At 40.5% G+C, this 15,122-nt stretch overlaps 1 protein-coding gene across 1 annotated transcript in view; it reads right to left on the bottom strand.

Annotated features, from left to right (window-relative positions):
- Positions 1-5,973: 5,973 nt before the first annotated feature.
- Positions 5,974-15,122, bottom strand: part of CDC40 (cell division cycle 40) — a 58,615-nt gene continuing 49,466 nt past the window's right edge. Inside the window, exons 13-16 of the mRNA XM_048492856.1 lie at positions 14,961-15,094; positions 9,776-9,852; positions 8,085-8,229; positions 5,974-7,272 (exon numbers count right to left, since the gene is read on the bottom strand). Coding sequence (XP_048348813.1) covers positions 7,095-7,272; positions 8,085-8,229; positions 9,776-9,852; positions 14,961-15,094 — 534 coding nt within the window. The 3' untranslated portion in view covers positions 5,974-7,094. The remainder of the gene's footprint in view (positions 7,273-8,084; positions 8,230-9,775; positions 9,853-14,960; positions 15,095-15,122) is intronic.

Here is a 15,122-nt window from a genome sequence, read left to right on the forward strand (position 1 = left end):
AAGCCCAATAAATAAATAAATAAGTTGTGGAAATAAGGGCTTGACAATTTGTTAACCTGCTGTACCCCCTCCCCCTCCCAGATTTCATTTCATCTGTATTTTTTCCTGCCACTCTTGCTTTACATTCTGAATCCTTTTATTGCTCTAGCAAATATACTTTGGCTGTTACTCTATTTCTTTTTACCAGTTTCCCAATTCCCCTCCCTCTCGTTGCAAGACAGACATGGAATGAATGCTGCTAGTGTCACCTATCAGTTGGAAGCCAAAGTGTAAGTATTCATTTATTCATGAGCATTACCACTTCTGTGCATTCTTCCCGATTTCTCCTTCTCTTAGGTATGCGTTCTTTATGGCATTACTCCCACATTTGAAATGATAGAAAGCTTTTGGCTCTGCAGGGAACCAAGACACATAAGAGGCCAAGGTGAAAACAAAGAAGGTTGTGTGCTGTGCCTATATCTACATTTGATGTCTGGTGGAGAGGGCTCTGTCCATGGTTGCTGTTGCTTTTAAGGCTGATCTGAGATGCTTTTTGTTTTCACCCAAAGAAAAGTCCTGTGGCAGGACTGTATTTGTATTTGCTTGAGCTCACTGCTTCAGATTGTACTTCATTAACAAAGAGCTGTAGATTTTGTTTGCAATGGGGCCGCACTTTGTTCTTTGTGCCAATGTGTTTGTAAAAGAACATCTGAAACAGCAAGAGGCAGGTGAGTTGGGCAGAGAGAGAAAAAGAGGGGGACTGCAACCATGAAATCAGAAGGAATGGGAAGGGCAGCCATGAAGAAGCTTGAAAAGATTCTTAAGTATAAATGTGTGTCACTGGCAACCCAGAACAAGTTGGTTCTGGTGGATTTTCCAGGCTGTGTGGCCATGGTCTGGTGCATCTTGTTCCTAACATTCCGCCTGCATCTGTGGCTGGCATCTTCAGAAGTGTATCACTGAGGGAAGTCTGTTACACACCACATTGTGTCCAGAGAGAAGGGAATGTTGGGGTATATATTGTCCATGTCCCAGGGTGGGGAAGTGTTTGGGAAGGCTGAAGGCAGCAGGAAAAGAGGAAGACCCAACATGAGATGAATGGACTCTACAAAGGAAGCATCAATTTGCAAGACCTAAGTAAGGTCGTTAACAATAGGATGTTTGGGACCATCATTAAGGAAAACTGATGGATGTGGCACCAGCCTTCACTGCTGAGGAAAGTATTAATTCAAGGATAAAACTACGTGTTTTGTAAAATACATGTGAATGTCTGTATTTTGTACAAGAAAAGGTATCACGAAAATGTCTTTCAGTTGGTGGGGATCTTCCCCACTTATTTTTCCTGGAAACATTCTAGGAGGTGGTCCAATGGGAATAATCTTTCAGAATGTGCAAAATTCAATCTTGTTTCTTAGACCAATCAACAACATAATATTGTGCACCTTAGGATTTGGAAAATGTTGCTAGTATGCAGTTGACACCCTGCCCCCTCCTGGTGTGATACAAGATTGGACATCAGTAAATAGTAACAGGCAGATGAGAACAATCTAAATTCCATTAATAGTGGAAAGTGGGCTTTTGTATAGGTTATTTGCCTCTCCTGGATGGGATCATACTGCTGCTTTAAGAGTCAGATTAACAAATTATGTAAAGGTAAAAGGTAAAGTTTCCCCTTCAGTCGTGTTCGACCCTGGGGTACCACTGCAAGCATTGATTATGTACAAATTATGTACAGCATACTTAATATGTACAGCATACTTTTGAAGCTAGCTGGTGTTTGAATAGTTAAAGAAACAGCAACAATATTCTGAATTTTCTTATGCGCAGGTTGGATTTTTAATCATGTTAGGCATATTTATGGGAAATTGGGAAAGAGGCCTCTCACCTTAAAGTGGTTTAAGACCAACTGTAACATGCCAGTAGTGGTTAAAAATCATGAGGCACAGGCTGAAGTAGAACAAAAAGAACTTCAATATTACAGTAAAAACTAACACAGAGGCAAAGTTCAGCTAAAGCTAAACACAATTTAAAAATAGTTTTCTCAACCAGCTGCAATTGAGCATGTGTACCACTCCACTCACACGGTCAGGAATTCGAGCCCCCTGTGGGTCAGATATCCTGGCAGCTGGCTCATGGTCAACTCAGCCAGCCATCCATTCCTTGGTCGGTAAAGGAGTACCTAGCACATAGCTAGGGGTAAAAGAATAGCTAGGGAAAACAATGGCAAGCTACCCCACAAAAATGGCTTGCCTATGAAATCACTGCTTGCAGTGGTACCCCAGGGTCAGACACGACTGAAGGGGAAACTTTACCTTTTACCTTTTAACATGTAGAGGAATCACCCCCCGCCCCCCAAGCTGGCAATTATATACTAAACGAGTCATGAAAAAGCTACTGTATATACTCATGTATAAGTCGAATTTTTCAGCACATTTTTAATGCTGAAAAAGCTCCCCTCGACTTATATGCGGGTCATTAAATTTTTTTGTGTGTTTTTACTTTGCCGGCCAGCAGGGGGTGCAGTTTTTATGCTAGCGACATCAGGGTACCCTCAGAAGACACTCCTGATGATACCAGCCAAGTTTGGTAAAGTTTGGTTCAGGGGGTCCAAAGTTATGGACCCCCAAAGGAGGTGCCCCCATTCCCCATTGTTTTTAATGGGAGCTATTAGTAGATGGGGCTACCCCTTTGAGGGTCCATAACTTTGGACTCCTTCTTAGACAGAGTCCACTAGAACCTGGCTGGTCTCATCAGGAGAGTCTCTTTATGATACCAGCCAGGTTTGGTGAAGTTTGGGTCAGGGGATCCAAAGTTATTGACCCCCAAAGGGGATGCCCCATCCCCCATTGTTTACAATGGAAGCTAATAGTAGATTTTCCATTTCTGATAATATCCCTCTTAAAATCTAAGTTTGGTTACATTTGGACATACAGATGATGATGAGGAATCCAGTTTTGGAGGATTTTAACTCTTGTGTTTTAAGCTTGGTTGCTGGTTAATTAGCTTGGTTGTTGGTTGAGCTGCTTTAGTACTTTTAAAGTTATTGTTGATACCATATTGTTCTTGTTGACCTTCTTTTCCACTTACAGAGCCAGTTTACTGTTTTCTTTGAGATCAATATTCGAAATCATGTAACCTACTGATGCCTCAATTGATGTAATTTTATTGGCATTTATTTTTATTTTTGAAATTTACCAGCAGCTGCTGCATTTCCCACCCTCGACTTATACGCGAGTCAATAAGTTTTCCCAGTTTTTTGTGGTAAAATTAGGTGCCTCGACTTATATGCGGGTCGACTTATACGCGAGTATATACGGTATATTTCTGCACAGGAAACTCAAGCCCAACATTTGTAATACTTCAGTTCAAATGTTCAGAAATGTTAACTTTACGTGTGCTTTGCACAAAATATTACATGGACTGAGTATAGACAAGAATTTAGCAATCTGATCCAGAAAAGACTGTCAGGTGCTCATTTGTCTGATGAAAAATTATGCTCATTGGGATACTCATCTATATGAGGATACACCATATTCAATTAGATGCACCCCCCTGTACTTTTAAACAAAACTCGGCATGCATATTGCCACAGTAACACAAGGCTAGACCCTTTGGGTGATTAGGGTGAACGTGTGTTTATTCTAACTTTTTTTAAAGGTATTCTTCTCTGAAAGCTGTTCATGAACAGTATTTTCTTTTTGGTGGAAAGAGACTTATTCCAAAGCTACAATATCCAGGAATTCCATGGGGGTTTATTTTAGGCTGAATTGTGAAACTCTACAGTAGATTGTCTCATACCACTTTTTTTGAACCACTGTAGATTCATGCACATTACCTTATGTGAAGATGTGTATTTTCTTATGTATACATAAGAACATAAGAAAGAGCCTGCTGGATCAGACCAGAGTCCATCTAGTCCAACACTCTGCTACCTGCAGTGGCCCACCAGATGCCTTGGGGAGCTCACATGCAGGATGTGAAAGCAATGGCCTTCTGCTGCTGCTCCCGAGCACCTGATCGGCTAAGGCATTTGAAATCTCAGATGTTTAAGGAAACATTTCAGAAAAATACCCAAACAAATGTAATTCACATGTAGTGTATATGGTTTCCTGCATTAGTGAAGGTTAATGATATAAAATTTCCAGAAATCCTGAAGCCATGACAAAAAGTTTTTCCCCTGAAAAAATAATTGAAATATATTCAGTACCATGAAACCAAAACAATGCCACGGAGAGAAACATTTCTTACCATGACATGCCTCTGAAGATGCCAGCTACAGGTGCAGGCAAAACATTAGGAACAAAAACTACCAGATCATGACCACCCAGCCCTGAAAATCCATAACAGCCAAACCAAAATAGTGTTTACTGGTTTTACATGAATTACTTTTAGCTTAGTATACAAAATTGTATTATTTGTTATATTTCTGGAATGTAAAAGTATAAATGTGTAAGAAAAATGGCAAATATGCTTAATACTTTAGAAAGATTGTCGAAGGTTTTCACGGCCGGAATGAACTGGCTGTTGTGGGTTTTCTGAGCCATGTGGACATGGTTTTTTTTTGCTCCCAACATTTCTCCCATGTCTATGGCTGGAAGCATTAGAGATACATCACAGCAAGATGTGTTTCTCTGTGTACCTCTGAAGTTGCTAGCCATAGATGCAGACAAAACATTAGGAGCAAAAACTACCAGACCAGAAAATCCACAACAGCCACTTGGGAAAGAGTTGCAAACTGCTACATCCTATGTCACAATAGCACATGCATCTTTAACTGAATCTAGAAAATAAATTCTGTAGTAAACAAAACAAAGTGTATTATTGGGACAGAAACATTCTCATAGCCACAGTGGGTATCATTGGCAGTATGTCTGAATATTAAGCTAAACTTCAAGGAAAATACTTTATAAAAGAGTTCAATGTTTTCAATGCTATAAACATATTATAAGAAATTAACTGTTACCCAAATATTATTTTGAAAATTCTTGAAAACATTGCAACTGTCTATGGTAAGTTTTTCCAGCTCTCCACCAAATATCCCCACTTCTCAGGCATTTTCATGCTGTTGTACACTTGGAATGAGTGAAATGCTTTATAAACCAACGTTTTTCTCACTGGAAAGGAGAAAATATTTCCACAGGTTTTTCTCACTGCTACCTTAAATTCCCCCGGGTATTTTTTATTGGAAAAACAGAACAGTCCTCAGACTTCTCATGCTATACATTTTGAATGTAGAAAACCTGGCCTGTGAACACTTGGGGGCTCAGGTTGACCAATTTCTCTTCACTATATATTTGTTTTTTTTCTTTAATACACGTCCAGTTGCCTTTTGTGTTTAGCGACTCTTGCATGGTAATTAATATGTACCAGTGCATGTCTTGCATCGACTGACCACCAATAAACCTGAAATGCTGTTTAAATAATTTTGAGACAGTAGCTGTGAACTGCAGGAGAATCATCATCATAGTTTTGCAATTTTAAAGGCAGACGTGAAGAGCCCCGCTAAACTTTCCTCTCTCCATCATATGGGAGAATTTTCAAGGATTTCTTATCCATTTTAAATTATTCCAATTTTGTATTGGGTAATGCCAATGTGATTGTTTCTCTACATGTTCATCTGTTGTCACAACTGAACAGCCAAACCATGCATTAGCATCAAGTGTTATGGGCAGTAGGATGGACATGCTTCTTTTCTGTGGTGGGAATGCATGAGGAAGCAGTGGTTTCTTGGGATGTGATCCCAGAATCAGAAAACAGGCTATTTTATATGTTTATTCCAAAGTGTTAATCTTTACATGATGAAAAAAAATAGTATGGAAGCAATTCTAGGCTATAGCAGTTGCCGCCCACCTCCAACCGTGTTCACTACAAGAGGAATTCTTTTGTAATATTTTAAAATGAGGAAGGAAAGCTAAATTCACACACTGACACTGCAGCGAACTAGAACTTCTATACTAAATTAAAAATTAAACAGACTGGACAATGCTAGAGATGCTTTGTTAAACAGAAAGGTCTTTTTATATAAAACATTTATTAAAAATAATTTCTGTAAAAAGAAAGATGGAGACATATATACAGTATTTCAGCACACAAAACATTTCTATAAAATAAAAATAGATATTAAAGTGCCCATTTATTTACGAGATGTGGGTGGACAAGTGATAAAGCTGCTGCTGCTTCCAATTATATCCTCTTTGAGGTACATTTATAATAAGCTGCAGTTCACTAACATTTGCTTTTACACAAACCCTGCTGGATAAATGGGGGTGGGTTTTTTTTTTTACAATGAAACGGTACATGGAGGTTTATATGTTAAGAGGTTTATACACAACGTTCTTTGGATTTCTTTATTTAAAAAGCAAACAAAGCAATCAGAATCTTATATTGTGAAGAAATTTGAAAAGCAGGTTGTGAGACACGTGCTCCCTGCCAAAAACCCCCCAACATACCTGTGCAGATGAACCTTCTTGTGTATCGGAATAGTAGGGAACAGAGTTCAAGGTTGAGTTCTTCCCACCTCAAAAGAGCATTATAGCAGGTAGTTGCCTTGCACCTGTGATTAACTTGATAATGGCCCCTCCCTCCCAAAGCAGGGTTGCTAGATTTAGGGGGAAATTTTCCCATGTGCACAATCCAAATTGAGGACATGAAACTGCACAAAGTATGTATCTCAGTGTGCATCTGAAGCCAACTACTTATTTCAATTAAATACAACAATAATTTGGGGTAACAAATTTCTATTATACGCAACGTAATTTCAGTGACCCCCCTTATTTACCTGGAATTGCAGAATACTGCCAAGTAGTATTTATAAACAGGTACATTACTATGTAATGCTGATATGAAAAGCTCTACACTTACAAACTGTGCACTTACAAAACTGAGCAAAGTGTGCTGAATCTTTATTTCAGCTTCTTTAAACAATCCTAGAGAAGTATTCCGGTTTAATTCCATGTGAAAGAGCTAAAAATCATCCAGAGCCTCCCACTTCAGTGCATTTCATGTGGCCATTTTCAGATTCTGACAGGACACAATCCTCACTAGGGAATTCTTCCACACCAAATCTTGGTTAGAACGTTTCCAAAACGGTATGCACATAATTCAGCACACAGTATTCAGTCCCAGAGTTTAATGAGGCCATCCCATCCGCATGTGATCACCTTGGATGTTTCGTGTGGATGCCACACTGCGCCAATGCAGACTTTGTCGTGGGCTTTTAGTCTACTGTAAAGTTTTGTTGTCTTCCAGTCCCAGATATTGAGCTTCCCATCTGCATCTCCTGATATCACATAGCTGTTTAAAAAAGAAAGTAAGCCATGTTTTTAAAGATTCTTTTGGAAGGAGCTCTGAAATCAAAACTAAGCATGTTTTAACGCAAAAAGCAGAAGAAAACAAATTCTAATAGAATATTAACAGTGGACAGGTTCCTATGATCCGTCAGGATTTTTCCCGCATTTCTCCTTCTGCCCAGAAGTTCACCACTGCAAAATCACATTTTCGATAAGCATGTGGGCAGGATGCTGCAAGTGGAGAGGGGGAGGGGCACAAAAATCATCATCTGTCCTTACTAAGCTGATGGCAGAAGAGATCAATTTTGCCCTCCCCCTGGCTATATGTTCATGCCAGTCCTGCAATCTCAGGAATACATTTTCCTGGGATCAGAAAGGACTTTTGGGGGCAGGGAAAGATATGTGATCGCTGCATCTCAGAAATTCCACCCCACTTCCTGTTCTACACAGATTGTTATGCAGTTTTTGTAGCACATTATGCTAATTCCAATAGTCTCCATTCTTAGTGTGCTGAGAAAAGATATGCACATGACCAGGTTGCTGATTTGGCAACTGTATGGAAAGCATGGGTTACCTGTCTATCTCTGTAATCCCTATCCCTGTCCCATGGCCAGGAAGTCTAACCCACTCCCAAAGCAAATGATTTTGCTAAATACATGAAAAACCTGGCCAGTATATAAGCTGGGTAGTTTACACAAAGATTCCCCTCCCCCCAACCCCACACACAGCTTGCCATGACAGAACATCATGCTTGATTTGAAAACAAGGATGGGAATGGTGAACTTTATGTACCAAGCTTATGGACAAGAAACATACCTCATGTCAGGTGAAAAATCAACTTGACAAGCATAGCCTGCCACCATATGCCCTTTGAAAATTTTCTTTTTATTTAGTCTGAATCTGTTCTGAGCACCAAAAATCAAAATCTGATTGTCCATCGATTGACACGCCAACCATTTTCCTGTTAAAGATATCAATGCAGAGGTTAGCTTCCTTAAAATACATTCCTGCACTAGATTTTTACAATTCTGGCTCATGAATGATTAGAATCACTAAAGATGTTCACCATGTATTGAATAATTAAGTGTCTCTCTATTAAAAGATGTCAAAGCAACAAAATACACAAACTCGGCTGACCCAATCCCATACAACATAACCTACTAAGTTCTCTAGCACTGCTGGTTCAACTGTAATGCTGAAACCAATTCTAACCATACAAAAAAGAAAGCACTGAAAGTGCCCCCTCCACCCTCCTGCTTTTCGGGCCATTACCACCTATGGGCCCCACTTTTTTCCTCCCCTTCTGGGAGCATTTAATTGGTACTATTGCGGGCATTGTTGTTATTATCTGCTGCTTTTAACTGCTGCTTTTAAAACCTATATGTAATTTACTGTTGTTCACCGCCCAGAGCCCTTCGGGGGTTGGGCGGTATATAAGATTAAAAAATAAATAAATAAATAAATAAATAAAAACTAAATCCATTAACTTCAGAGGCAATGCTGAAAATGCATATGCCAGTGGTGGCCAACCTATGGCGCTCCATGCTGGCAGGGGCTGATGGGAATAGTAGTCCATGAGCATCTGGAGTGCCTTAGGTTGGCCCTCCCTGGATATGCCAAAGAACCTACTGCATAGAAGGAAATCAGCGTTAATACAGGGGAGGGGTGGGGTGGGGAAGGTTAATGAGATTCAAGATTGGTAACATGAAGTGAAGATGAAGGATGCTAGCATAGAGAAAAATGTTGTGATGGGACTGACAGACAAGAAGGTAGATAAAGACAGCATTTTACTGGACATTATGACTAGAGCACTGTTCCCTCTACTCAAAGACAAATCAGACCCACTGTACATTTGTATTCCTCCAAAAATTCTAGCATCCAAAGAGGCTGTTAATAATTTTTTCCTGAAGACTAATATTTTAAACAAGGATAAAACAACATTGTTGGTGGCACATAACCACTTCAGAAGAAAAGCACAAGCGTACAAAAGATATAACCAGGGAGCCTCACCTTTTGGCAGACAACCAAAGTGTGTGCTTGACCTTGTTGGAGTGGCAGAATCTTTCCATGTAACATCAGGTTAATCTCTGAAAGTGCTCCAAACACGCTGGGGGGGAGGGGGGGGAACTCACCTATGTCACTTTGAACCTGCTGAAGGTTCAATTCCACGCTGGAGAAATTCCACATTGTTCTGATTTTGACCTGAGTTTCTAAGAAGTCTTACAATTTTACAAGTCTCAGTGAGAATTCAGAAGATCTCCTCACTCTTCCCTAGGTGCTGGACAAGGGCAGAGGCTAATATATTTTAAAATGTCCTTTCCAATAACAAGCATACTTGTGAGTTTACCAAGTACACATACTGTAGTAGGAAGGGAACTACACTTCACTGGCTGTATGCCGAAACAAGTTGTTCTGCCATATTTACACTCTGGATATGGAGAATCCACATGTAAAATATAAAGCATTACAAGAAGAACTTAATAAGCAAGACACATGTGCTAGCTTACCATTTGGAGACAAAGTCACTGCTGGCATTGAGTGCATACTTGGTTCTGCGATGTACTTGAAATCTACTGGAATGTCCCTGTAAAAGAAGAGACATCTATGAGCAACAAACACTGCCAACACTGGTTCTGGAGGGTTTTCCCAGCTGTGTGTCTGTGGTCTGGTGGATCTTGTTCCTAACGTTTTGCCTGCATCTGTGGCTGGCATCTTCAGAGGTGTATCTCAGAGGGAAGTCTGTTACACACAGCCCAGAAAACCCACCAGAACCAGTTGAATCTGGCCGTGAAAGCCTTTGACAATATACTGCCAACACTACTGAGCTGCATAAATTTCCCATTGTTAAAAACCAAGAACTGATGGTAAAAAGTACAATATACAATTGACAGACTTTCTGCATGGGAGCCCATTAGTGTTTAACTTGGTCATATTTAACAAGCATTTCTTTTAATCTGTCCCTTTGTCTCATGCTTCAATATAAAGAACATCTTTTGGACAACGGTATGGACAGTTCTGGACACGGCTACTTGTCATGTCCACGAATGGTTTCTTAAGTAGCCCTCAACTACTTCAGAAGACCTAACAAACAGGTACAGCAGCATGTGATAATCAATTTCAGTGCAATCCTGTGCAGTTATTCCAGGCTCAACACACCAAAATCAATGGGCTGGAGTAATTGCATAAGACTGAACTCAGATGCTTCAACTGCTTCCCTCTTCTCCAATAAGAAGAGCCTCTTATACAAGTTCTTTGCTGCCTGCTCCAACCTCTCTTTTGGCTTGTGCTGACTTCTTCCCCCGGTTACACTCTCACAACCCAGAACTGACCTGCTTCATCCACCTAGCCTACCTGACCTGGAAATCTCACTGTCAACCTCTGAAAGTGGCTTTCTAGCTCCATAAATAAAACCCAGGAGTTATTAAGACCAAACCATATAATGTCAGACTTGGAAAAAAATTCTTTTGATATGTGTGTACCTGAATTTGTTCAGCGCTGCAGAATCATTTTCTTATTCCTCCTCAACATCTAGTTTTATATTTTGTTTTGTGCCATGAACTTTGATAATGTCGCCTGCTTGATAAATGGTTCTCAGGACATTATGTCTTGACATGTTCAGAAAAAGGTGAAATTCAATGCCATTTTGTTGCTGTTTCTTGAAGATCAATACAGGCATCACACAGAGTTTATTCAACACAGCTCTGAGTCAAGCTCTGTTCACTTGTAACTTTCTATGGGGAGAAAAACTCAGCTCAACTCAGCCCCAGTCTTTGCAAAGCTCCCTGTCTCCCTTTTGCAATGATAACTGAATCATAGTACATCTCACTTATTTGATCAGGAAGATACATTTAAAATTAAAAGAAGACAGCCAGATTTGCTTATGATTTTCACCCTGCTTTAACATTGAGATTTGCATCCCCAAGACACAAACTGGGTTCAGGTTTCTCGTTGGAAACAGAATAGAATATCAGCCTCAGAGTAGGCTACTCTGAGACGAATATTAAAGAGAAGTTTCATATTCATTGTATGAAAACTGCAAGGAATATCTAAAGGCTTTCCCAGACATTTCTTCTCCATAACAGTCACCCTAAGCTCATAGGTTCTTTCCTTTTCCTCTGTGTATAAAAGCTAACAGCCAAATAGGGAGATCGGTAGATCTTCCTTACCTGCACATTAGTTAAAATAAAGGTAAGGGAATCTTGGGTTCAAATAAATTAGGTCTTGAGGTTTAGATCTCATCTTCAATATAAGTAACAACCAATAGGCCACTTCTTATAGATCACTGCAAGGTTGGTTGTGGTAAAAATACTGAACAATTACATTCTAATAGCTAAATTGGCCAAATCTTTGGATGCTTAAATGGAACTGTGGAATGAGCAAAACTGACCATTCTACAAAGGGCTTGCAAAAAAAAAATCTGAAATCTAAAAAAAAAAGATTGTGGAGTTTAAAAAATCCAAATATGACAAAAGAAGCAACAGATTCCCTCAGTGGCTGTTGCTAGGCAACCAGATTCCAGATTTCAGTTTCTGTCTGTAAAAAACAAGGGGAGGGGACAGAGCTTTTCCAGGCCTATTTTTGCCTTTGAGGGAAGACTCACTGGAGCCAGCATTGCTCAGCTGCAGGTTGGGAAATTCCTGGAGATTTTGTGGAAGAGTTTGAGGAGGGAAGGATTGGGGAAGGGAAGAGGTATCAGCGTGGCACAATGCCATGCACTCCATCCTCCAAAGCAGTCATTATCTCCAGGAGACAGATCTCTGTTGTCTGGAGTTCAGTTATAATTCTGGGGAATCCCCAGTCCCACCTGGAGGTTGGCAACCGTAGGCCTGCCTGCTACCGAACAACAGCAACCACCCTATGAAAGCCTGCGTGGTGTAGCAGTTAGAGCTCCAGAGAAGGGCATACAAGACCCAGGTTCAAATCCCCATCTTGCTGTGAAAGCTCACTGGTTGATTTGGGACCATTTACATGTTTAATGGGTTTGTTGGGCATATAAAAAGGTGGAGAGGAGACTGGTATAAGCTGTTTTGATCCCCACTGTGGAAAAGACCATAGTTTTCCAGGGTAGTGGCTGCAGAGGTGGTGGTAGGATAAAAACGATAGGTTTATCAACTCCAGGATGGGAAATTCCTTGAGGGATGGAGCCTGGGGGAGGGAGGGGTTTGAGGAGGGGATGGACCTCAGAAGACTATAATACCCTCCAAAACAGCCATTTTCTCCCGGGAACTACCGTGTTTCCCCGAATATAAGACAGTGTCTTATATTAATTTTTGCTCCCAAAGATGCGCTATGTCTTATTTTCAGGGGATGTCTTATTTTTCTGTGTTCTGTTCGTTGGGCATGCTTCCAAACAAAAACTTTGCTACGTCTTACTTTTGGGGGATGCCTTATATTTCACATTTCAGCAAAACCTCTACTATGTCTTATTTTCAGGGGATGTCTTATATTCGGGGAAACAGGGTAGCATTGCCAATATCCAGGTGAGGGCAGGAGATCACTCAGAAATACAACTGACAGGGATGATAGAGATCAGTTCCCCTGGATAAAATGGCTGCTTTGTAGGCTGCTCTATGACATTATACCTTGTTGAGGTTGCTTCCCACCCCAAATCTCTGTCAGAGCACTGTTATAACTGGTGTCTGATCATCAAAATCTAACTGACAGGTATCACATGACACAGCCTCATTCTGTGTTTAATTGGCAAAGAACTGTGATTGGCCAGTAAACCAAATATAAGGCTGCAGTGTACGGAGGTCTGTGAGACACTTGTCTTCGCACTGCCTGGCGGAGCACTTTGTCTGTGTGAGCTATACTTGTGAACAAATAAAAGTAGGACCGCTTCTGTGAAGCTGAGATGCTGTGTGCGTCTGACTTCCTACTGCGTTCCAATGTACTGTGCTACTCTGCTATAGGGGCTTTACCTCATACCTTCACAATCTCACCTTCCTAAGGGTCTACCCCCAAACTGTCCAGGAATTGCCCAAACTGGAGTGGCAACCCTTAGGGGAATTGATCTCTGTCGTTGGAGAGCTTCTCTGTGAGTGCTGCTGTGTGAGGGGGTTGGGAGGAAGGAGCAGGTTAATCATGGCCAATGCGAGAAAAGGAAACCTAGACAGAAGACTGGCCCCACGTAAAAGAGACCTTAAAAGATTTTTGAATGCTGAAATGCCTCTGTAAAGCACCAAGATTACAAGACCTTCTATTTGAATTTTCATTCATACTGTGATAATGCTCAAGGCAGTCATTTTGGTTGACTAAAGCTTTAGAGATTCTTGGTGATTGTGATTGCTGGCTCAGAATATTGGCTTGATGTTCTTACCAGTTTCAGTGTGTGGCACTGAAGACTTAACAATGCAGAAAGCATTCATTATGCAGCTACATTAACCTCTATAATATTTACATATATCAAATTAACATCAAATTGGATGGAGTGTAAATGCTCTCACGAAGGTTAATTGCGGTTTAATTTTGTTCATATAACTGTGCAATCATATAAATCCAAGGTAATCAAACTGTTTCCAGGTCTTTTGGCCTATTTCAACACTTCAAGCTTTAAAAAGATTATTCCACTTTTAAAATGTCAAGAATCTGCAATGTTTACAATCCTCTTTGGTAATTATGGCAAAAACATCAATCGATTTTCATTCTGAACTTTATATTTAGCCTCCATAGAGTATATTTTAAAGCTGAATTCTACCAGCCCTTAGAAAAAAAACAGGCATGGCTTCGTTTTATAGGCTATGACACTTAAGGAGGGGAAAACCCCTTACCCTGTAGACCTGTATCAGTAGCATGCTCAACTGATGTCTTTTCCAGTTGCAAAAACATCTGGCTGTTCTGATTTACAGCACTCTTTCCAAGAACACGATCCCAACGATGTCACAATGACTGCTGCAAATTGCAAGTCTGTTTGCTTCTCATCTTACAGCAAGACCTCGCATTTTAAACAGAGGTCATAAACTGGGATTGATGAGCCAGCAGGTGGCGCGCTTTCCTAAATGTCAATGGCCAACCAAGACAGCAACTTAATGCAATGGTTCAAATTTATTTCAAAGAGATCTGACCACCAGAAGTATCTCCACATTCCAGTTTCTACCCTGGAAGTGAAAACACCTTGGCCTTTTTGTGCTGACTGATCCCAATGTTTGGACCTAATTTGACACTGGAACGCATTCTCCTTACTTTCCATCATCTTTTAACAGTAGAACTCATGCTAGATTTCATCTGAGGACTGATAAGTTTAGGGAATAAAAAGTGGTGCTGCAAGCTCCCTTCCTTCTGTGGCTGGGCATTATCATCTCATGACTGTTCATTCTGGCTATAAGCTTACTCTGATCACCTAACAGCAAATACAAGCTCAATCAGGCTACAAAGCTGAGCAGGTCCATGGATGGAGTTGAAAGTGTGCAAGGAAGAGGAAGATAGAATGTGATCTGCAGTCTTAAACTAAATGCTGAGCTGCTACATCTGCACTAGTTTTGAAGGCACAAAAGCCAAATAAACACAGTCTGCACATTTGTTTAACAAACTCAGAAGACAGCAGTCGAAACTCAATTTATATGTATATGCCATCATGAGCATATTTGGGGGGGGAGTGAGTAAAAGAACAATGTATTCCACTACCCCAATTTGAATTGGCCAGTTTTATCCTTCCACTCGCCCAACCAGCATCAGGTACGGAGCTCCACTTACCATTCCCAGACCCTCAAACTCTTGTCATCAGACGTGCTGACAAATCGTCTGTTTTCATCCACAAACACAATGGTGTTGACAGCACCCAAATGCCTGTCATACTCCTGTACGATTTCTCCACTTCGAATGTCCCACTGTAAGATAAGCAGAACAATACAGTTC

The sequence above is a fragment of the Sphaerodactylus townsendi genome, linkage group LG01 (assembly GCF_021028975.2).
Source record: "Sphaerodactylus townsendi isolate TG3544 linkage group LG01, MPM_Stown_v2.3, whole genome shotgun sequence".
NCBI classification, from domain to species: Eukaryota; Metazoa; Chordata; class Lepidosauria; order Squamata; family Sphaerodactylidae; genus Sphaerodactylus; species Sphaerodactylus townsendi.